Source organism: Anser cygnoides, chromosome 4 (assembly GCF_040182565.1).
Source record: "Anser cygnoides isolate HZ-2024a breed goose chromosome 4, Taihu_goose_T2T_genome, whole genome shotgun sequence".
Taxonomy (NCBI): Eukaryota; Metazoa; Chordata; class Aves; order Anseriformes; family Anatidae; genus Anser; species Anser cygnoides.
This window is the reverse complement of record NC_089876.1, coordinates 76,576,082-76,600,328: the sequence shown is the minus strand read 5'-3', so window position 1 is coordinate 76,600,328 and position 24,247 is coordinate 76,576,082. Positions and strand designations below refer to the sequence as shown.

Genomic DNA, 24,247 nt, shown 5'->3' with positions numbered 1-24,247 from the left:
GGACCATAAACTTTCTCTTACATGCGACTCTTGATGCTCAGTCAAGACATTACAGATAAAATTGCCTCCTGGTGTTAGGAAATACATAAGCACAAATGAGTTTGGGGGCTTTGCAGTTGTTGATGCTGTTAATTAAATACAAGTGACAATCTTGTTTTGCCAGAAGTAGGAGAGGAGCTAGTTCAAGCCATAATTGCTTGCACTAAGCAGAATCTGACTGTTGTTTTCCTGACTAGACAAAAGCAGCATTTATTTGCTCTGGGTTCCAGCTTCTAGCAGTGCTCTGGCTGCAGTTACCATTCCTTGTAGGTGCACGGGCCAGACCGAATGCTCCCACAGAGCACCACTCTTGAGCACCAAAATGAGCACTGTGTGCGATTGTGGGCATCACATTTTTCAGAGAAACTTTTAAAAAAGAGTCTAGAGGGAATCAGTAAATATGGTAGGAAATGGAAAATCTCATAGTCGTCTATAAGAAACAGCTGATAGAAACAGTGCGACTAGCTGAGAAAGGAAAAGGCAAATGGGAAAGGAAAATAACTGAAAGGTTACTGTAAGAGAAGGCAATTAGTTTTTCTGCATGCCCGTCTCATGTAGGACAAGAGGTAATTAGCTTAGTTTGCAGTAAGGGAGATTGGGGTTGGATATTAAGAGAAACTTTCTCACTGTTGTGCTAGATAAGCACTGGATGAGGTTACCAGAGAAGGCTCTGGAGTGGTCTGCCCGCAGGCTTGGAGAACAGCACCGACTTGGCCAAAGGTTAGGAAGAGCTCAGTTCACCTGGATCTGCATCCCAGCAGGACAGAGGCCTTTTTGAAGTCCTTCCTAATTGCATGCTTCTGTGCTCCTTACCTCCGCTTCAGAGGAGAGAAAGAGCATCTGTGGGGTATGACCCTCCTCCCTCAGCCTCCAGCAGTCCTCGCGGAGACACGAGGGGTGTCGGAGAGGAAGCCACGTCACACCTCGCTCCAGTTGTTCTAAGATAACATCTCCTATGGCTCGAGCATTACAGACACCTCGACTCCTAGGGCAACTTTCTTTTTTTTTTTTTTCCAACCATACATTCCAAAAAACTGACTCCTCTATAACTGTCCATCGACAACAACCTAAGGATGAGCCTCTGGCAATGGGTGTGAGCGGCATAACTACAACGTTGCAAACTGTTATCTATTAATATAAATAAAATTTACACCTAGTCGAGACTAAGTAAACTTGTCAAAATAACCAGCAACATTGAAAGCATTACACTTTCTAATCTCCAGAGGAGGGGAACTTTTTTTTTTTATTCACTACAGAGTTTCTTATACAGCAAGCTCTGTACGTCTGCACTGAGAAGCAGGCATATGAAGGCTATACACCATCAACAAGTGAAAATTCAGCAAGTTGTCCACAGCTCGCCTAAGGCAGACTGACTCAGCACATGGACAATGGAAGTACTACCCACCAAACCATAGTCTCAGATCCAAATCTATAATGACTGCACAGAGCCTCCGAGTGTAATATTAAAAAAGGAGAAGCGAGGCTCAGTTTGTACCCAGCGTGCATTCCTCTCTGCAGAGCTGTGCCCAGTTACAGTTCATAAATGAAAATGATCCAAAGGTTGCACCCTAAGTCTCTGGAAAACTCCGTGCTTGTACCAGAGGGGTTGCCAGGACTAAAGGGAGCTGGCAAAACGTGTGCACAAACAGCCTGCAGATGTGTGGGCAGAGGGGGAGGGCAGGCAGGCAAGGGGAGGAGAGTGTGTGGTTTATTGTTTTTGTTTGTTTGTTTGCTTATATATATATAATTTTTTTATTATTATTATTTATATATATACATATTTTTAGTAGTAGCAGCAGCAGCAAGGGCTACGTAAGGAAAGGAAGCCGAATAACCTCTGGGACTCCCACATGAGGAGACAGATCATCAGGAGGATTAGATCTAGCACAGTCAGCTCCGAAGCTATTGCCTCCTCTAGACTTCAGTGTGGGGACAGGGACACCGAGCTGGACTTACAGCCTTACAGCCTTTTTTTTTTTTTAAACCCTGCATAAACCAAGATCCTTTCAATGCTGCAGATCTACAGTTCCATGTATGTGGGGAACTTGTTCAGCCCACGTGCCTCTATTAAGTTAATTACGTACAATCTCATCTGAAAAAGAGTTTCGCGTTACAGTTTCTGCTGTGAAACAAAGCAGCTGAACAGATGAACGCTGAGTAGTGGCTTTATATCAAGCAGGTGGGACTACTGGGCAGCACAGGGCAGGGCAGATCTCCACCCATGGGTACAGCACTCCTGCAGTTAGTTTATGGGGAGCCAGCTATTACGTGGCGCTGGTTTTCCCCCCTTCTGCCTGCTACACTACACTACAAAAATGCCAAAACATGCACTTACGCATGACAGAAAAGAAAGCTACTGATGGACCTGATCCAGCCATGCTCTGAAACTGAAGAGAAAAGGGTTACCTGAAAGGCTATGAAATGAACAGAAAGTGAGGAAATAGAAATCAAAAACAGAAATAGAGCACAAAGTCACAAAGAAAAGAACTGACATGGTGGTCTACTAGAAACTAGAGATGGAATAAAATTATGAACCATGACAGTCTGGCCGAGCTATTCTTAAACCCTCACCTTAAATACTACAAAAAGTACTGTGAAGTTGTATGCATTAGAGTCCTGTTTTTCCTCTTGTATTCACAAAGTAAATTGGCAAAACTTGAGGATAATCAGTCCAGCTTTAGAGCAAGCAATGCAAAGCCAACACGAGTCATGGGAAGAGCAGAGCTGCCCCCTCTCAAACCACCTCTCTCTGCAGCACTGTATTTCAGGACAGACTTTCATGCATTGACTCTAGCTACTCATTTGGCTTGTGAGCCACTGGAAAAAACAGCTGCAAGTGGACACTGTTTTAAAATTTTCTATCACCAGCAGAAAATAAACTAATTGCAGAGCAAACCAGAAGGATGACCTGGATTAAAACCCTCCTGAATCCCAGATGGGTCCCCTTGCTACGTAACATTTAAGTACACGTTAGGTAGGAACAAGACAGGCTCTTTAACATACCCAAAACGACCCTCTGGGTCGGCACAACGTCTGTGCTCTTGGGGGGGACAGCATCTGAGAAGGGGGGCCAAATGTCCATCAGGTCTGATGGCAAGGTGGTTAGCCTGTTGCTGGATATGTCCAGATAGGTGAGGTTCCTCAGGTACCTGCCAGCATCGGCCGGGATGCTGGTCACTTTGTTGTTGTGTAAGTCAAGAGTCCGCAGATTCGGCATCTCTGCCAGAGATTCCCAGGGGAAAGTCGAGAGCAGATTACCATCCAGCCGTAGCTCGTGCAGCTGTTTCAAGTTGTAGAAGCTGCTGATATCGATGTTGGCTACACAGTTGTAAGTTACCCACAGGTACTTGAGATCTACTAGGTAGTAAAAGGCTTCAGTCGGGATCCTTCGTATGACAGTTTTTTCTATTCGAAGTTTTACAGTGTCCACAGGAACATTCACGGGAATCTCAAACATGTCAGGGTCATTGCAGAGCACAGACCTAGCATCGTACAACAAAAATAAAAAAGAGAGTTCTGCATTTCTTTATCACAAAACTTATTTCTGATTTAAATGCAAGTGCTATTAATTTCTGCAACACTACCAGCAGAATAAAAAGTGACTAATCAAGAACAGTCTGCATTTAAAATTTAGGGTGACAAACATGGATTTTCTAAAGAGAAAAATGAATATAAATAGCAATGATACTTCTATATGAAATCAAGATTTGTTTTATTCTAAAGCGCGTAAGCAACATCTTCTATCATTTTACTGGCAACTGAAAAGTAGAAGAAATTGTATAAGGAATAATAGATGTATGTACCTCAAGTGAGAGCTACTTGACATATTTTACTAAAATTAAGATTATTAGATACTAATTTTTCTGCATGGTGAACACTCAAAGTATTTATGTATCTTCCTTTACCTTTCAGAATAGACCAAAAATTGAGAATGTTTGCATATTTCTCTAAATGAGAGATTTCTAGCCATATTTCTGGTGTCTTAATAGAAACAACCTGCTTTTCAGAGGTTCTAAGGATGTTCTGTTCCCATGATTTCAGTGAAATGAGATTTCTCAGCATCTTCAAGAATCAGGATGTTTCCCTTCCTTTCGGGTATGTTGTGTGCACACAATTAGTTTAAAGATTCTCGTCCCGTCAAGAAACCTGTCTTTAATTCTTTTCTCCACCTTTTCCTCTATATTCTTCTTCCATTTTACTTTCTCCTCCTGCAGCTTTATACTAGATATGTTGTGACAATAAATAGGTGAAACAGTATCTCACAAAATTGACATGACAACATCAATATCATCAAATTAACCTAATTCTTCATTACCCAAAATTATATGATTTTCCTACAAATTAAGAAAAGAAGAATCTACTGTAGTTATTTAAACCAGAATCACTTTACAGTAGACAAACAGTTTTGTAGAAATAGAAAGGACATTACAGGAGTAGGAAAATCAAGGAGCAGCAAAAAAAAATTGCCTTGTGCAAAACCTGAAGATTTAGAGTAGCTAGCTGTTAAGAACAAAGCCATTAAAACAAAGCATAATGACCATCTGCTCCTATTCAGGAACACTGCTAGCCATGTAACACTAAAGCAAATTATGCCATTATTTCTAAGTAACCATGCTAAACTGTAATTTGCAGTGTACAAGAGAATGTTATTTCCAGTGTCCTCAGTCCTTTTGCTTATAAATTGCCTTGCATAACAAATAATAAAATGCATACCTTGTTCCAGTGCCATCACTTCTGCCATGGTAAATGCAAGTGCATTGCGAAGGACAAAAACCACACGCTTCTTCAAGAAAGCTCATTATGAGGTGTAAGTAAAAAAACAGATACATCGCTTCCTCCCAGCAGAACTGACACAAAAAAAAAAAAAAATTGAAAACTTTATTCCTATGCACTCATGTGCAGTGTGCTAGAAATGTGAATGTAGACATCCATTTAGTAACAGCAGATTACATCAGATTAGCTGAGATCTGAAGTTGCTTAACCTTCAAATGTATCCTGAAAGGGATCAGTTAAACCTGCTTGTTCGTTACCATGTCAGAAGAAGGCACTCTGTTTCAAATTATATGCGACATGTTTCAAGGCTATTTTAATATGCAGTTGTGGTTGCAGGGTTAGTACATAAAATACTTCTTTGCTCCTTCTGAAGGAGTTACTGTCCATATGGTGTTACAAGGTTCCAGGAAGAAAGCTAGTACAGCAAGAGGATATCGCATGACATTTACTTTAATACTAAAAAGTACAAATTAAAAGGAAGCTTAGATTCTAGAACTTCCAAAAGATCTTGTAGAGATGGGTTTTAACAATAACACGCATGTATTTTAAATAACGGTTACACACTTCAAAGCCACACTTAAGGTGTATGCATACATAATAATATCAAAATAAAGTGATGGAAATGAATCACCTGTTAGTGCAAATTGTACTCAAAAGTCCTGTGAAGTTAAATCTCACATGGTCGGGTTTAAAATACACTTTCTAAAGTTTGATTTTCCCACCATTTTTGGAGACCTCAAAAAAATAATGTAATTGGATTTTGTTTTTCTATATTTGATGCAAATTAATTAATTGAATATTTAGCTTTCCAAAATGACTGTATCAGTTAACGTGGCACTCCATCAGACAGACACTAGAGCTCTTAGAAGAACAAGAACCTGGGAAATTAATTTTAGCTGCGTAAAGTCACGGTGGCTGAGACTTGTCTGAAGGACCACAGACTTCGGATTGGCCATTGAGAAGATATTTATTCTCAAAACCTGAGAATCATCAAGAATGCATGCAATACCCATCCATAACTAATTCTATACACAGTCATCCTGAATAAATTCATTGCTCTCACTGTGCAAGTTATTTTTAGAAAAATATACAACAGACCTATATAATCATGAGATTGACTTAGAAATTTTAAAAATCACTGTACAGATTTACTCAGTTTTATGTGCCATCTGAGTGTCAAGCTTAAGGATGCATTTTGTCTCATTTTCACGATTTGCTATGCAGTCACAAGCACTACAATTTCATTTTCCATTTTCTATTCCCACAAATTCATTTGATTCTCTGAGACAAAATTTCAAAAATACATGAAATGTCATTAAACTCTTTCAAAATCCTGAAAGCTGACATCAGGTCCTATAGAGTTTAGCTAGATATTCTGATAACATGTTCACAGAAACAAAACTTCGCAAGGCTTGTCAATACAGATACTTGGTATAGAAATAAATACAAGTATGGAGAATCCACAGCAATTCAGATCTGGAAACTTTCAAGGGAAGCTGAGAGAAAGTCATTTACAAGAGGAATTAGAGGTGCAAAATCTATGCTACTGAACCTAAGCATTTCCTGCTTCAGTTTCTCTCTGCCCAATGTCACCTTTTCCAACCCTGTAAGAGTCACACTGAACACTTTACTGACCTTTTTTGTTTGGGCCAGAAATATCAGGCCAATAAGCCTCATTGTTGAAAACTAAAGTCTTTCTTTGTTTTTTTTTTTATTATTATTATTTTTAACCTATCTAAAAACCACTTTAAAATTTGATTAACAGAAAACCAATGGATGAAAGAGGCAAACTGATGTTCCAAAAGATTAATTATAACCCAGACTTGACTCCATTCCACATAATCTATGCAGACAAATGAAATGAGTTTTACGACGTCAGTGCACTTTGCGATATGCTCATGGGCAAGGCATTGTTTATAGTTATCTCTTGTCTTGTTTGACACCGCACCATTGCCAGGATTGCCCTCCGAAACCTGCAAAGGACAAGAAAGGGAAATCGGAAAGGTCATTAGCTGGAGAAACAAGCACAAACAAAAAGTGGATAAGATGGCTTTAAGTATTACAACAGTTTTTGATATTAGTAAAACTTGCTTAGTAAAAGGTTGTGTATTTGGAATTCAAAAGGACCTGAGTCTTTTCATGTTCAAGGATAACTCAGTCAAGTGTTTCTTCCACAACAAGGGTCACAGCAGCTTTTGCTTATCCCAGGACTGGGTATAGCTACAACAAAGGAAAACTTACAAAATGAGGAAAAAAGATGATGTAATTTCTTTGGTTCAGCAGGATCAGACCAGATAACCTAGGAAGAGGTCACAAGCTCTGCTTGTAGGCTGGTAGTACAGAAAGGAAGGACGCCTCCTTGCAAAACCCAGTTCCCACTTGGAGGCAATGGCTTGGTTAGAGCATTTGATATACTTGCTCAAAACAGCAGAATAGGCTTAACTTACTCACTTTAATGGAAAGTGTCAATCCATCCTAATCTATCACTATGTGGCACATCCCAAGCCAAGAAAGGAACTCCTAAGAAGTTGTACATCACCGAGATGTTACAATTTTTGACCTTAGTCCTTAAAATAACTAGTCTACTGCTGATGAACCCACCTTCCACAATGAGTCCCTCTGTGAAACCACAAGGGTTTGTGGTCAAAATGACCATACAAAATCTTCAATAATGTGTTCTCAAAAATCTTCATCAATTTAGTATCTTCTGATGCTGATCCAAACAATTTCTTTTTAGACTTTCCCGTACAAAAGGTCATCTTTGGTAAATCAACAGCAGCTTACCCTTTCACCTCTTCACCAATCAATTTGTTGTATTTTACAGATGATCTTTCTATGGCTACATGGTATGCTAAAATCATGAAATAGACCATTATTAAATTAGGATCACTTACTTTTTGTTTGCAATGACATAAATGCATGGATTGTAGAACGTGGAAGATTTTGCAAATAGAGGAGCTATGATGGCCATTGCAGGAGAAATTTTCTTTGGGTCCCCAAAGGAGGACCATAAACACACAATGGAATAGGGAGACCATGCCACCAAGAACATTACAATCATCACAACAGACATCTGTAAAACAAGAGGAATACACAAATAACCTGAATATTAAGACCTTACAACGTAACTCCAAAAGCATATGCACCTGTGTGAAAATGGAGCTACCCAGAACCAAATAATGACATGTAAATAAGCACATCTGACAAATGTTGACATATTATAATAAAATCTCACTTTGGGGATTTAAGTGCACATTATGCTTTATTTTGCCATGCTGTTGTTTTGTTACATACAATTTTCCTTCATTGTTAGCATTAATGATTATGTAAATTCATCCATCAAAAAATTAAAGGGACACAGAAGACTTCACACATGAATTACAGCCGCCACTTCAGAGGTGGAAATGCACTGCATGATACCAGCAAATCCGCTACTCCAAAATGCATGTTACAGTAACTGTACCACCGCTTCCATTCTCATATATATCTGGAAAGAGGTGCACCCCAATATCCACCAGAGGGTAGGTATCTATGAAAATAAAATGCCACATTTAAAAATGATCAGGTAATCAACATTATCTAAGTCATCGAAGATACCAACTTTCCATAAATTATCCTTGTTTAACCACTTTCCAGCTACTTCCTCTGTTTTCTGTTCAGGTGTAGGCAACCTGAAATTTACTTTCTAACCTTGCTAGAGAGAACATCACAAGCTGTTTCCTGAAGATAAAAGGCTCTGCCAGAATGACAGGTTCTCCTTCAAAATAGACCTGAGATACGCATCAAGAAAAAGAAGTCAGAATGCAACATTTTGCTCATTCTGGAGAGCACAAGTGGACAGGAGTGGAATCAACAGGGACAGGCTTCTCTGGCTTTTGTCAGGGACATAAGTCAGTAACAGAAACTGGAATGGAAATCACAAATTAATCAAGATGACAAAACAAATCACCAGGAAACCAAACAAAACAGCAGGGCTCTTTGTATGCACAGGATGCCCTAGCTTTGTTTACCTACACCCATATTCTGTCCATCAGTGAGGAAGAAAATGAGAAACAAGAAATAAACAACTACTTTGCGCAAGCTGTTCTAGAGTATCACCAACAAGCAAGCTGTGACTCTCTCCACAGAAGATTCCTGTTTAAACACAAACACAATATCTACAGATAATTACAATAGAATAGTGATTTTCACATCAAAGAACACTTTCATTTAGAAGAGTTTGGTGCACAGAAAGCTTAAAAGATGCCAAATTGTGAAAAATTAAGCAATCCAGTTGCAAAGAAGGATAATGCTGAACTCCAAAACTTCAGTCTTTTTCCTTTTTTTTTTTTTTTTAAATGTAACTCATGGTCAACGGTAAAGCATGAAAAATGCATCTTCTTCACAAATGTCAGTGTAAACCTATAACTGAATCCTCAGTTTAATGCATTTTGAAACTTCTTCAGAAATGTGAGACGTTCATAATTATTACTTGTCAATTTTTTTTTCCAGAATTTATCAACGAGAACATTTTCCAAGGAATGTTAAGGTTTTAAACTTAAGGACATTCTTTTCAGTCTACTCCTAATTTCTGGCTTTTTTTTTGTTCTCATGTCCAACCATAAACCATATATTTACACAAAATCAAAGGAGCCAGTGCACTTAAAGATTTCTCAAGGACTCTTAAATGTTAAAAGAATGTTAACTTTCCAGGCAGGATGTATCATTCTATGCCATAATTCACATTTGCTACTCTTTACCTAAGAAAGAGAGAAGCTCAACAGACTGAAAAGAACAAGGGATCAGAAGAACTGCACAGCTTGGGAGCTTAGAAATGTGCTTTCATTTGTAGGCCATAAGTGTGAATCAGAGTTGACCAATCCATTTCTGACCAGTTACACCTGTGAACCTGGCAGAGAGCCTAAGGACTGCGCAGTCAAAAAGAGTAAAACTATCTTAGAGAATCCTCCTAGGACATCCCTGAGGTACATTTTTATGCAATGACAGAGGGCAGCAGCAGGGCAAATTCGCATGGCTCCCAGCCTTCAAAGTAGCTATTTATCCGGAAAGAGTATTAGACCAAGAGTAAGGAATCCAGTGTTGTAAGTCAAACCAGGAGTTTTCACCAAGGCTAAATTTCAGTTAATATTTAGTAAGAAAAAAGGAAAAGAGAGAATGAAGGAAACAGAAATGTTGCGCTGTTCCTTTGCCCTCAGAACTCTGGGGCAAAAAAACATGCTTAAAATGAAACGCCCTCATTTACCATACCTTTGTTACATCTACTTGGTCAGACCAATCCGTGTTGATGCTCTCCAGGCAGTTACTGCTGGTGTATTTTTTCATTGTCCGGGAAACATTGTAATAACAGTAAAACATGACTGTTAAGGGTACAACAAAATTAACAGCAATTACACTCATTGTGTAGGAAACAAAGGACCTGATAAGACAGAAAAACAAAACACAGTAACTTGCAAATATCCATCCGTGAAAAGTTACTGAAGAATATGATATTTTGCTTTCATTATGAAGTTCAAAATAAGCTTTTACAGAACTAGGAAAAATTTCTTTAGCCTTAATTTTTTTATTAGCAGCTACAAGTCTTGCAGTTTTCAAGCATGGCTCATTTTCTTATTTTAACTTATTTTCTGGAGTTGCTCTAGATTATTTCCATTGTTTTTAAATGACTTTTATAAATTAGGCTTCATACTTCAGCAAGAAGTTTGTTTTTTTTGTTTGTTTTTGCGTTTGTTTTTTTTAAATACAGTAGTAAATTAAACAGTCTGAACCATCAATACGAAGGAATTTAAAAGAAAGGGTGAGAAGGAATCTTACGCATCATTTTTCCTCCAATTTACTGTACATGTTGCTCCAGTTGGATCTGGAGCATAGCCAGCCCAGCCTACGATAGGCATGGAAGCCCAAAAGATGGCATTTATCCAAGCAGCAAGGATCAGGGTGGCATAGGTACGGGTAGTCATTCTTCTTCCTGCAAAGGAACACACACAATCACAAACTGTTGTCATGCACAATAAAACAATACAGTTTGAGACTTAGTTCACAGAAGCCTGCGAGTGAATGATTTTTGACTAAAAATACAGTACCTATATCAGGCCTGCAGATTGTCAGGTAACGGTCAACTGCAACAACAGTGAGCAAACCAATACTCGCCATCCCAAAAAAGATATTTAAGGCAGCATAGATCTGAAATTAAAAAAAAAATAAATAAGCAACATATCCTTTCTGAGAAATCTTTCAAAGGTACAAACATAAATTTGTGAACTGAATTTAAAGCACTATGATACATTATATTCAGACAGTGTTCTCTTCTGTAAACAAGAGTACAGAATGAACTAATTCAATGCAACGTAGAGGTAGATCATTTAAAACTAAACGTTTCATAAGCAACCTGCCTATTTGCTCATCAGAATTCCTAAACAAGGTTTTATTTGGTTTATGTTGACATGAGTTGTGCTTCATATGACCTCAAGAACTCCGAAAGCTTTGGAAGTGAGATTTCACATCAACTTCAACCCACTGTGAGTCTTGATCTAAGGATAGTAAAAGTAAGGCTTCTTGTTAAAGAATGACACAAATTTTGAGCTTGAAATAATTGGATACCCAGGCAGGTGATGTCAGATTGCTATAAATACCTATTATATACAGGCCAAAAATATATAGTGCTATTAATTTTTTTCAAATCACATTTTCAGCATATACCTTCATATTACTGCTCATTTTTCTGAGCACTTAAGCCCAACAGCCTGTTTAAAAGCAGACTTAAATCACGATACACGGTGAGCAAATGGCACTCCCTCTCTGCTACAGAAGCACAATTTGTCAGTTAGTCTTAACTTTTAAAAAATAGATAACTATTAAAGCTAAGCCAGATCTTTAATGGAGCCCTTTAATAGCCTTTCAGGCCTACACCTGGGAAATCCTTAGTTCCATCCTGAGGAAGATGTGTTTGTTAAGCAAAACCCATTAAGGTCTGTCATGCTCACCACCAAAACAGCAGCCATATCCAAAGTCTTTTACCAACCAAATCAGTCAAGTAAGTCAAATTACAATCTTTTTCATTTCAGGACTTCATGTCCTAAGATTTTTTTAAAGCTATTTGAAAATATCTAAGGTTGATAAATGTAAGGTTACATGTCAAAGTTTTCAGACTTGAAATTACAAGTTTGGAATGGAATTAAAACCGGATCCTACGTGCAGAAATTGTTGACTTCACAAAACATTAGCTGCAGGTCTAGAGTCAAATTTTGCATCTCCAACTCTTAAAAGAACTATTATCAAGTAGAGCTATTACTCATTTCTCAGTTCGCGTTTAAGTGCTCAAAACTTTCTCCCTGACTGAATTACAATACCTGGCATCCAGTATATCCAAATTTCCAGCTTCCATGAAGGTCTGAGGCAGCTGACATGGGGTAGCCAATGCCACTGACGCCGATGTCAGTAAAAGCCAAGTTGATAATAATTGCATTGGTTGCTGTCCGAAGTTCTTTGTACTTAACAAAGATCCCTAGCACAACAATGTTACTGAAAATGCTTATCACTCCTGTAGAAACAGAAAGAGAAACTTTACAAAAGATGAAGACAAGCCAGCAGCGCACTTACAAAAGAAAACGCAGCCTATTGCAATATTTAAGTCCTAAACAAGTTTTATATTCAGTCAGGCACAGTTTTGCAAAGCAGAAAGATACCTGAAAGAGAGAAAAGCTTTTCTTATTAGATAACTTGCAAGCCAGGCATTTTCTAAGCCTCATCAAGCAACGTGGATGATCCTTGCGGCCTGCCGCAGCGGCCTAGCTGGGCCTGCATCGGAGCTGTTTTCTTCACCTGAGCAGCTCCAAGCTCTAGGGCTGCATCACAACCATGGAACAAGGCCAGTTTGTGAACATCCTCCTGCCTCACTAATCCCTGTAATTGCAAACCTTTCTGGGAGGACTTGGTCTTGTTACCTTGTTTCTTTCCTTTCTGACACAGGTTTGGCCTCTGCTTTCTTTGCAGAACTAGGACTCCAGAACCCAAGCTCCATATGCCCCAGAAAGTTAAAAATAAGCATTCCCCAAACCCCAATGTAAGTACTTTTACAATTAAATTCTTCAGACAGATGCAACACAGGTGGCACTGAGCATAGTTGGACTGTGCCCAAACACTACTATTAGGCAACACAAGAAATTGCCAGTAGACAAAGAGTAGTAATAAAGAAATACAGTACTAAAGCTAGCATCTACACCCTCCAGTCTTCACGTCCAACAACTCTGGAATTTGTTTGGGACTTAGTAATGCTACCCACGGTGTGCAGCTGACGCTGTGCAATCAGCAAGCTTTTTCTGATCCTAGTGACCTATATTAAAAACCCCACATTCTTCTTTTCTCTGTCCCTTCCTCCCTATTCTAGCCAAATCCTACTGCTTGGCCCTTGAAATAAGTTTACATGGCAATCCCACAAAATGGGGTGTTTTTTTGTTCTGATTTCATTCTCTTTAGACTCAGAAATATTCAGAGTAAATGACTATCCTGTAGACTTCTACCAGCCCATCATTAATACCAATAATAAGAGCTAATAAGGTTACAAATCCCATTTTGCACCTCACCAGAGAAAGACTCATAAACCTTATTATCAGAAAAGCAGAATTCCAGAATGTTCAAGAAAACATGGCCGTTAAAACAAAACAAAACAAAAAAAGTAAATAGTAACAGGAATTTGTAAGTTGCTCATAGATTTCCTTGTCTCATACAGCAGTCACAATATCATTGAACCAAATACTAAACTTACAAACACTTGTATAACTTGAGCACCTTACATTACAAGTGCAGAATGGAATGTTACGTTGGTAAAAGTCAAACACCACAGTAACCACGGAAATGCCCCTCAGAAATTTTCTTTTTTTTTTTTTTCTGTTAAAACATTTCACCCCTGAAGCAAAACACTGTACTTTTCAGCATTACAGAACTGGGGGGGTAATTCTGAAAGGAGCTTGAGGGAATAGCTGTCTCCCTGGATGTAGTGCAAGAAAATACAAAATAACAGCATCTGGCTCTACACAGGACTTTAACTTTGCATCCTTATTCCCACAGCTGTACAGCCTAGCAGACACAGAGAAGTACATACAATTGGGCTCGGTGAAATCAGAGCAGCAGGCTACCCGGCAGAGTGAAACCCAACCTTTGCCCTCAGAAGCGAAATAAGGTCTGCACTGCTCTCACAGGTCCCATGACAGGCACAGGGTAACACTTTCACACCCTCACGTCCTCTCCAACTCTGGACTCTGAAGAGCACACCCATCTTCTGTCAGTTGTTGCCCACGCTGCTCCTGGCAATACATCACCCTCTCTGATGAGGTTTCTGCTCCTCTACTGGCTCCACCAAGCACCAACACGGTGTTCAGCTTTTGCCGACATACCTCTGTGGAAAGGGCACTGAGGTTTTTAAGTTTTATACAATGTTCTTCCACCCCTGTCACTGCCGATGCTGCAGAACAGTTAAAAGTCTCTAGCAGCAGCTTGTAGTCAGGCTACAAACACGCTGTGTTCAAATACTAACATCAAATCAAGAGGGTTAGCAAGAAAAAAAAAAAAAAGAAAAAAGAAAAAATCAGTTTCAAGCACTTCAGCTCTACGGTTGAATTTTGAAAACTTCTGCTGGTGTCAATGAACATACCCCATGGATTTATAAATACCAGCACACCCCCCAGTGCACGAAACCGAGGAAGACTTTCCTAGAGTCAAATACACTCACAAAAAGGAGTTCCACTGCAACATTTCATTAATCCATACCTATCTCCTACATTAAAAGAAGCTCATTTAAGAGATTCAGTTGATTTGATTTTAAAATTAAAAGTGGAAAAATGATAATTAATTCTCAGCTATTTCTCTTTTCCATTCTCTTTTTTTAAAACCCCAAGCATGTCTTTTCTCAGGTAGAAGTCTCCTGCATATATAAAACTAACGTTACAGATGATGTTGGAGGTGCATAGCCACACAGATGCCATCACCTATTGTATTTCACACATTTCAGGAACACTGTGATGCCATGAGCCCCTAAAATGAACAAAAGCGGGAAGCTAGGGACCAGATGTGAAATAAGCAGCGCCTTCAATGCCAGCTCTGCCAGCTCTCTGTTTCTCCAGGCAGCAGTTAACGAGAGCTCATTTCTTAGAGGGCAGAAAGTGCAGAGTGAGCCCAAGACTTTTAGTAACCTGATATTGTCAGCCAGGACAAACTCACTGGATTCAGAAGAAGCATGTAGATGCTGCCATTTGGCCTGTGAAATATCTTAGGGCTAGACAACTATTCCCATATTTTTCCCATTAAATCTTGTGTTTTTTTCAATATGCAGATAAAAACCTCATATATGACTTGATCAGGGACAGAAGACTTTCTTATTGTTCCTCTTCCCAGTGAAGCGACGAAAACTAAAGGTAGACTGAATGCAAATACAAGCCCCAACAGCACAGCAGGACACGTGGGTAGTAGCATCAAAATAACGAAGTAGGTTAGGTTAGGTCCACGTATAACATGGAATTTACTTTTCCAGTTAGCATTTAAAAATGATACCAGAGCAGTTCACCATTACGAGGTGGAAGATAACCATAAGGCTTCTTCCCTCAGGCTGAGTATGCCTAAAATTAGTATGCTGACCATCGCAGACTAAAATACCTAGCAATGACTTCTTTCTCAGAAAATAAAGAAATTACTTGTCAAAGAAAGAAGTATTCAAGACTTTTAAAAAGTAACATAATGATGAACACTGTACCTGTCCTTCATTCTTTTTTCTTAGACATCTCCTTATTAACACATTTTCCAGATGTGAGATTTGCCATGGTAAGGCATTTGAAAAGCAAACAATCAGACTTTCAAAGATGCTATAGACTTTACTGTCAAAAACACTCCTCACAAAGAAAGCAAAGTTCAAGTCACAGCCAAAAGACTTCTTAGATTCCCCAGTTATAATAAGAAATAAACCCAAGGTGTGTTTTTTTGGTTTGTCTTTGTTTACTTTTTAAAGACATTTAATTTCCATAACTGTTAACCCCACTGCTAACAGTGCAATAGCTTTTATCCTTAACACCAGATGGTCAATCTATCTGAAAAGACCACCTTGTTACATACAGTGTAATCAATCTTAATTAAAATATAACCAAGTATCATACATATCTGCAGCAGCTAACAGATCCAGTTACCTGCAAATAGTATGGTAGCACTGCAGAGTGTATCGAGTCTTCCAATACTTCACAATCGTCCATCTCCACAGCTTCTCAATAGGTCTAGTTATCTGTGTAACTACCAATTTCTGTAAAAATCTGAAAATACCTATTGCCTTTGCATTCAAAAATATTCCCTTTATGAGAACAGGGATTTGATACTTCCCACTTCAAACAGATATGCTAAATAAGACGTGACCATCATCAATACTATTTCATATAAACCCCAAGTACATTAATATTTTAGAGTAATTCAAAAGGCAATTAAAATGTAGAAAATGTACGATACAGTCTATGATTAAAGTATTTATAAATGTAATTTTACGTAATAAAAGTATAGAATGCCTCTTTTCAAACAGTAGGTTTCAGCATTTGGTCAGGATGATATTTCTTTGCTACAGCAGTCAAGGCTTCAGAAAAACATAGCTGCAGCTATAACAATAAGAATGTTTTAAAAAAAAAAATAAATCCATAATCATTCAAGTTTAGCTAAAGGCCATTGCAGTCATAGACAACACAAAATGTCAAGCCTTCCAGTGTGCTTTTCCCAACATGTCATCAATGAAAAATACAGCTGCAGGTGGAGTCTGCTCTTCTCTGATTAATGACTAGCTCCCTCCCTCCCCGTCACATTCCAACCCTTCCCCTTACATCCCCCCAACAGACACCCCTCACATGCTCAGACTACACGTATATGACCACGAACACCCAAAAGAAATCTCAAGATAGCTTCAAGCACATCACAGAAAAATGCAAGATGTGACAGCTATGTCCTATTTTTATCTCTTTTGCAAGCTGGCATAAGTTAATTCTCACTCTCTTCTATAATTACATATCAACAAAATGTATTTTTCAACGCACAACGCTGGCTTCAAACACAGACCAGAAAACTTATGTTTCTGCACACTTCGTTCAGCCCGATTATTGTCAGAAAACTATGGATAAAAGCTATCAGACATGTGTAACACAAAAATGAAATACCATTGCTGTTACTATACAGAATGAGCATTCAAATCTAGTTCTATTTAAAAAAAAAAAAAAGTTATGCAACAATTTGCCAATGCCCATACCTGCTGTTATTAAGTAAGCTGCAACTATGTTGTGCTCAGTCTGCGTAAAGGCTGAATGAGCTTCATTGTCACTTTGTGAGGAACCGGATGAATCATTCCAATGCATTTTGGACAAAAGAGACTGCCGTCTGTCCTCTGCAATCATTCATCAAGACGAAGAAACGCTACAAAGCCCTGTCAGGCAAATTCTTTCATTATCCAACAGACTCACTGAACAATTAAAAAAAGAGGCGGGGGAGAGCTGCCCCACCATTGACAGCCTCCAAGAATGATTTAATTGGACTAAAGTGCAAAGAAGTTTATGCTCCCAATCTATGCAGGAGAAAAGCTCGTTAATTAAAACAAAGAACAGCACAGAACTGCGTACATTTCCAACAGGATACTTAAACTTTATTCTCACTGCTAAAGAGATTAAGTGTCACATGCCCCCAAACTTTTTGCTTCAAACCTCTTGTGCAATGCTTCAGAAACCTCGGTAAAAATTGACTTGGGTCAGTTGGTCATCAGCCTGGCTTGGAAGTACTTCCAGTCACCAGAGAGCACACAACATAAAAGCACAAATATTGATTTCTTTAAAAAGCGTGGTATGTTTATTCTGAAGTCCATCCCTTCAAATACATAAAGACCTACTTTCTCCTCAAGACTCTTAGTTTGATTTAAACACCCAAACTGACAACACCCACAAGAACAGTCCAGTATTTTCTAAAGCAAAGTGTGACTTTCAGAAAATTCAGTTGTTATATTTTTCAAGCAGCCCGGTCTGCAGAAAACGGGTGTTGAACGTGCCTTACAAGCCTGAACACACTTTCCCTCCCAGACACACACAGGTAGGCTTGGGCAAATTTTCCTAAGCAGAAAATAATTAGACATTTTCCAAAGGCTTCAGCAGTGGGAGATCGTTTTCTTCTCTTCGGTGATGAGGTACCAGCACACCGGCGAGATGCTAAAGGCCTTATGTAAAACCCTGTGTAAATATTAGCTGCAACAAACCCTTGCCCAGAGCTTATATGCAGCATCAGTCTCAGCAATCAAAGCTGTTTACCACCAGCTCCCCTCTTTACAGTTTTGTTCTTATAGTGGGGATAAAAGTCACAAGGACAAACAACCAGTGCTACTCATCTCTAACCTGTGAAACACTCCTAAAGCTTTCCCTCCCGCTCCTCAGCTTTCCAAAGCAGACATCCTCTGTCTTTCGGCTATTTCAATCTAAAGGTATAAGCAAATGTTGATCTAAAACTTATGCAGTCATGACAATTAGTCGTCATTGCTACAGAGGATCACAAGTCACAGTTCTACCAGCAAAGTTGTTTATGGCACAGAACTACCTTCATCCACTCTCAGTTCCCAGGGTAATCGTATTAATACACTATTTTTCCTGCCAGGAGAGAATTAGGCAGGATCAGGGTGGGAGTGGATCAAAAGGGAAAATGATCTGTTCAGCAACAAAGCTACTTCCCTAGTGCCCCATTGTCCTGCCATGAAAGATAAAAGCATAATGAAAATTTAATACCTTCACTTTCCTCCCCTGAAACTTTGGCAAGGTTTACAAAAGCATCTCTAATCTCAAAACTTCCACAGAACTTGGAGCTTGCAATGCTGACCGCCTCAAAAAGCAAAGCATCTCTATTCTTATTCAGACAGAATTCCAGACTTGGGTAGCAGAATTAACGAGACCATGCAGATTTTATACATACCTGTTGCTTAAAATCAGAATTTCTAATATGTGCAGTCCATCCTGTTTCCATCTCTGCTTAAATTTGGCTAATATTAAAGTAACAGGAACTGAGAGGAAAAAAGTCAAAATTAAAGACAGATTACCTAAAAGTAACTTTTTTTCTAGAACACAACAGTTTATAAAACAAAGCCAAAATATAGAGAAATTCACTATTAAAATACACTAATAACCTCAAATGACAGAGCTTTTCCGTTCTACTTGGCCCAGATCAGTAGGAACAAAACACAATTCCTATTTGAGTCGATTCTTCAATTTGTAGATACCTGCATAGATATGGGGCAATGCAAGACTCATTACGGGGCTTAGCAAGTTGCAAACATTTCAGTTACATATAAAGTATTCAAAAGCATATTTCAATCCACAGGTAGTAAGAGTAGAGAAACTTACTGTTTGCATTAAAAAGAAATCATCTCACATTTATTAAGTGCATCAACACTAGAGGGCTGTATAAGGCAGTGCTTCCCTTTAATCTTACTTCTGTAAACATTTAAATGGTTCAAAACTGAAGGCAAACAATTTAATAAATTATATTTTTACTTCCCACACAAAGTCCCTAGATTTAAACTGCTGATTAGAAAAGTTTGAGTCTGTAAGCAAAAGACTTTTAGCTGGCTGAACAATACACCCTGAAAAATGTAAGGGACTCCAAAAACCTTTTTACTTGTCATGCTTGATACATTAACCATCCATTTTTCGGTACACCTTTTCTTGCCAAGACAATACTTTGCACTACTGAACGTAGCTCTGCACCACTATAAAAGTGACTGTCAAGTACTGCCTCAGGAAGATGTCCACGACTTCTTGTCAGTGCTAGAGTGCTAGAACGGTGTATTCCGTTCCACAACAGCCGGTGCTGCAGCCCTGGGATAAAACATCCCAATTATCTTCTGCACTTTGTCAAATTTCTGTCAAAGTAACATAACAAATCTGTGAGCTCTATTAAACGATCCTCCCACAGCAACTACAGAAAAGACAAGGACAGAAACATCCCTCCAGATATGACTTTTAGAGACATTCAGTCTTAATAGCTAGGAAGCTTTACTGTACGCTTTGTGTGTTATTCTGTTTAGCAAAAATTTAGAACCCACATTAAAATTATATATATATAAAACCAGAAGTTGAGCGTGGCACAGACAACAGGTTCAAGATACCTTAAGCAATCTGATCCCAGTGATTTACCAGCTGCCAGTCAGCTGAAAGTTAAGCCTTCTGCCTGGGTCAAATACTGCGGTGGCTAACACATTCACTTGCAACCACGTTCTGAAAACAGGGCTCGGTTATCAGATGTGCTGCCTCAGCCAGCAGCGAGCACGTGCAGGCACTGACGAGCAGGCAAGGACACAGGTAGGGGACGCTGCTACTGCAAGGGTCCTGGGCAGGGAATCCAAGCTTTCGGGGCATGCTGAAGCTGCTTCTGAGCTTCAGAGGAATTCTGCAAGTCCTAGCTCACTGCCAGAGCAAGCAGCACTCAGGAGGCTCTTCAGGTGGCCCAAACATTTGCCCCCGAGGCTGCTGCTGGCAAGGAGAAAGCTAAGGAGCACCAAACTGTAATTGAAAGCCTTCAGCACCATTAAGCCACCCCTCCCCGCACGCACTTTCAGACTGCAGTGTGATTTGCACAAATATAAAACCCAAACACTTTGCATACTGGGCTCAGGAGCACAGTGGCAGAACCACAGAAAGCATTTGAACAAAAGGCTCAGGAGAGGGGGAAAGGTGGCATATAAAATCATGGACCCTGTATTTTATTTCATTCAGCATCACATTGCAGACAAGAAGTGACCTTTTTTAAGACAGTAATATTTCTTTTTTTTTTTTCTATTACAATTAGCAAGTGCTCAGGTTAGGTGGGATCAGGTGCCATAGCACAGAGGTGGCAAGGCAGACTTGGGATTGGAGGGGCCCTACCACAACTAAATACATTCTTACCCAGCACCTCGTAAAAAAGACAGGTACCACCACACAGCAGACACAGCAGAAGTCAACATATGAATCCAGACACTGCTTCCTCATACGGCAGCTCATTTCACACCCGATTGCTAAGAATATGATTCTATCAACATTTGAACGTCCTAAAACCTCCTCAAAGATTTAAGATTACGAATTCTCTGTGGATATGTGTGTTTATCCCATCCAACTTTGCCTACAGGTGTAAGGCAGGTAATCCACTTCCCTGTAATCAGAGCCAGATCTTTCCTCTAGGACTACTATGGCTAACATTGGTCTTTACTCTCTGACATGAAAGTCTTCTTTTGCCTTGCAACACGGCTTCAGACTTGAGCACGACTCACTGCTCCACCTGCTGTGAGATTCAAAGCATATGCTTCGTCTCCTACGCTGCAGTACCGGCACTTCACCAGCTGCCACATCAACGCAACTGAAAGGTGACAGCAGCAGTCAGCTGAGAGCAGGCAGTGAGAACGGCACTACAAAGCGCATATTTGGGTACAAGAGCGAGGACTGCGTTACCCCAGTCTTCCAAATCCAGAAAAATAAGGAAAGAGCTATGGCAACTACCCACAACTAGGCACTGAAGCTTCAGTGAAGGAACATGGCACAGCAGAGGATGCAATCACAGCTGTGAGAGTTATGACAATTCCAGCTGCAACGCAGATCAGTATTGTTTAGTTGCAATGTCGTATCCCAGAGAGAGCTTACAATAGCTACAAGATTTTGTCTGGATGAAGGGCAATTCTAATCCCACCATGCCTCAAGTCAAAGCCCTAAGTTGCTTAGGCCTGGCAACACATAGTAACGGAAGTCTAAATGCCTTTAGAAGTCTGTATTTAATTGACCCAATTAAATTTAAGTCTGTAGTAAGGGATACCGACTATTTTGTTGCTGTTACTTCCCAATTGTGCTGTGGTTGAATAGTAGACTTCAATTCTTATGAAAGCAGACCTAGCAGAAGTTTCAATATATTCTTGCTTTTACCGAAAAGCATTTTTATGTTATCCTACATAGCACGTGTTCAGACTGCATAACTGAATCCTTGAAGCTTTCTTCCTAGCTTGTTTCAAGTTTTGTTTCAGAGATGATTCAAAACTAGGAGTCATGTTTGTTGAAATGACCAGTAAGTGTCCAGTTCTGGCACTGACAGATTACCTTGCTTTGTTTCTGTTAAGCAGAAGGCTACTAGAACTCATTTTCCTGCAACTGTGTTCATTATTAGGAAGTATAACGGTATGATCAATTTCAAAATGTACTCCTTTCCACATGCTCAACATATTTCCCATGTAGATTATTCTACAGACGTCTTTTCAAAAATGCTTGGTATAAGGGTCTGCCAACACTCCCCACTCCAGATGAAATCCAGGGAGGAAGATTCTGCTTCCCTATTCATATTCCATTTCCAAAGTTAAGGATGGAGAAACACAGGGTGCTTCTCCATGCTCTAAGAAGAGACAGTTACTAGCTTTTCAACACCCCCCACAATGCGTCTGATTAAAAAGACCGAATCTGTACTGAAGGCTCGTGCTGCCTTTTTCAAAGACTTTTTAAAGCTCTGCTTAACTGAAAGCACTGCATGCAGAGGAGCCCTGCGAAGGGCTATTTAGTATCAGCCCTCTGCGAGCTCAGAGCACCAGAACATCAAAACCTCAAGAGAAACAGGCTAAGAAGGTGAGGACAGTTAAAAACCCTTAGCAAGTTTAGTATTGGTGTAATTTGATACAATTAGGTGACTTAAGAATAGAATTAACCTTGTTTTGTTCATTAGACGGTATCTTCTGAGAACAGGTCTTAATGCCTTTGGCTTTCATTGAGATCCACACATAAAAACCCATAAAATACTCTTTGCCATCTTCCTTCTTTCATATATGTTATTACGCATTAAAAAAATCTGTAAACAAAGTTTTTAAGTTGGTAAAAAATAGTTCACTACGGTTATTTAAAAGGCATGTCCATTTTAGAGCAACCAAGACTCCACGTAAAAAGGGGATGAGAACAAGGGATCAGTCACACATGGTAACAGGTTCATACTGACAAATGTGCATGTAGTGAACCTGCTGTTTCTTTTTCCTAAAACACATTTCAAATGATTGTTTACTCCAGACTCCAACACGAAGTCAAGCATTGGCTAAGTCATTTGTCAGAAGCAAACAGTTTAAGAATAACATTGAATCTTGGCTTAGTTTAAAATGTTGAAGCATATTCGAAGCAAGCTTCAGTTCTTCCCGTGTTGAAAAATAGTCATTAACTTAACAATAATGGTCATTTCATAGCTTCAAGTTCTTTATAAAAAGAAATTTTCGGGATCCTTTAGGATTTTTTTTTCTTGCTCTTCACCTCTGTAGATGATACGGTAAGACAGCAGGAAGATAATCGTTGTTCCGTTCTTAATATCCTCTCCCTATTTTAAGGAAGAAAAATATACTGAATAATTCACAACCTCAATGCTTTTAAAGCAAATAAGTGAGACACAAAACTATATGAATTGGTAAAATAATTCTTCATTGTTAACTCTTCAACTTATAGTCCTTTTTCATGCAGAAACTAGCATGGTCTTTACAAAGCATCAACAAAACACAGAATACCAAGCTTTGGTTTAAGCTAGCTACTGTGATGCACAGCAACCTTTTTGCCTAAAACTACGAATACCGATATGAGATAAAAATGTTTAATATTTAAAAGTTTCGAAATTGGGAGCTATTCTTATTATGGAAATATAAGAACTGCACACTCACCCCGAAAGCCTCCTCCACCACCTCTTCCTCCTCTGAATCCTCCTCCTCTTCCTCCACCTCCTCTGAATCCTCCTCCTCCTCTTCCTCCACCTCTTCCTCCTGAACAAAGGAAAGAAATTACACATAACAAACAATTTACCTGCTCCTAAGAAGTGTAACAACTTACTTCATTTACAGCTTCTGAAAAGAAAACCAAACCCAACCAGAAATGGTTAACTGTGTCATCCTGGTACCTTCTCTTGTAGGGAGCATCTGCAGCATTTTAGGTGTTGCTGAGTATCCAGCGTCTAAAATTCTAAACACGCTAATGAAACTCCAAGATAATTTTTGGCTGTCATGAAAAAAAAGTTAACCACAACTATGATATGTGAAATCAATAGAACAACGAACTTTGAAGTATTTGTGCCTCCCACCTGCACAAAAGGGGGCAGGGTGGGGAGGAAAAAGAAAAAAATCTAGTAAGAAAAATACTTAATTCCAGCTTTAACTAAGTAGTACATTACAGATCATGATCAACAAGCAGGGACGGATGAGATCTACCCTATCTTCACCTCTTCTCTCAAAACACTGCATTTCAAGTATTTTGTCCAAACGAGATTTTTAGAGTGTATTACAAATACAGCTTTTGCTGGTTTGTGTGGGTATAATCCACTGCCTTTTACCGCAAGTTAATTAGTGCTCATGCTTTCTCTCTTCGTTATATATCAGTATACTCTCTTCCCTGCACTTTGAAGCAATTACTTAGCTAGCTACAAA

General features: G+C 39.2%; 3 protein-coding genes across 9 annotated transcripts in view; all 3 read right to left on the bottom strand.

Annotated features, from left to right (window-relative positions):
• Nucleotides 1-6,526, bottom strand: part of LRIT3 (leucine rich repeat, Ig-like and transmembrane domains 3) — a 13,895-nt gene extending 7,369 nt beyond the window's left edge. The window contains exons 1-3 of one of the 3 annotated variants that reach the window (XM_013185304.3): nucleotides 4,753-6,526; nucleotides 4,036-4,260; nucleotides 3,043-3,521 (exon numbers count right to left, since the gene is read on the bottom strand). In XM_013185304.3, coding sequence (XP_013040758.3) covers nucleotides 3,043-3,496 — 454 coding nt within the window. In that variant the 5' untranslated portion in view covers nucleotides 3,497-3,521; nucleotides 4,036-4,260; nucleotides 4,753-6,526. Of the gene's footprint in view, nucleotides 1-3,042; nucleotides 3,522-4,035; nucleotides 4,705-4,752 lie in introns of those variants that run through there. The other 2 variants (XM_013185303.3, XM_066996433.1) reach the window with 2 other exon arrangements.
• RRH (retinal pigment epithelium-derived rhodopsin homolog) lies at nucleotides 6,521-22,644 on the bottom strand. 2 transcript variants are annotated; one of them, XM_066996436.1, is made up of 10 exons: nucleotides 22,508-22,644; nucleotides 18,977-19,069; nucleotides 18,766-18,853; nucleotides 17,072-17,245; nucleotides 12,159-12,349; nucleotides 10,893-10,992; nucleotides 10,624-10,777; nucleotides 10,060-10,228; nucleotides 7,707-7,885; nucleotides 6,521-6,785 (listed from the first exon to the last, which is right to left on the bottom strand). In XM_066996436.1, exons 4-10 carry the CDS (start codon nucleotides 17,214-17,216, stop codon nucleotides 6,680-6,682), a joined length of 1,044 nt encoding a protein of 347 aa, XP_066852537.1. In that variant the 5' UTR covers nucleotides 17,217-17,245; nucleotides 18,766-18,853; nucleotides 18,977-19,069; nucleotides 22,508-22,644; the 3' UTR covers nucleotides 6,521-6,679. The 2 variants fall into 2 exon arrangements, with proteins under 2 accessions (XP_066852537.1, XP_013040761.1); XM_013185307.3 differs by lacking the exon at nucleotides 18,977-19,069 and having other exon boundaries at nucleotides 22,508-22,641.
• GAR1 (GAR1 ribonucleoprotein) overlaps nucleotides 20,524-24,247 on the bottom strand; it is a 6,257-nt gene continuing 2,533 nt past the window's right edge. For all 4 annotated transcript variants that reach the window (XM_066996437.1, XM_013185311.3, XM_013185310.3 and 1 more), the window contains exons 6-7: nucleotides 23,492-23,590; nucleotides 20,524-23,157 (exon numbers count right to left, since the gene is read on the bottom strand). In XM_066996437.1, the coding sequence (XP_066852538.1) occupies nucleotides 23,144-23,157; nucleotides 23,492-23,590 (113 nt within the window). In that variant the 3' untranslated portion in view covers nucleotides 20,524-23,143. The remainder of the gene's footprint in view (nucleotides 23,158-23,491; nucleotides 23,591-24,247) is intronic.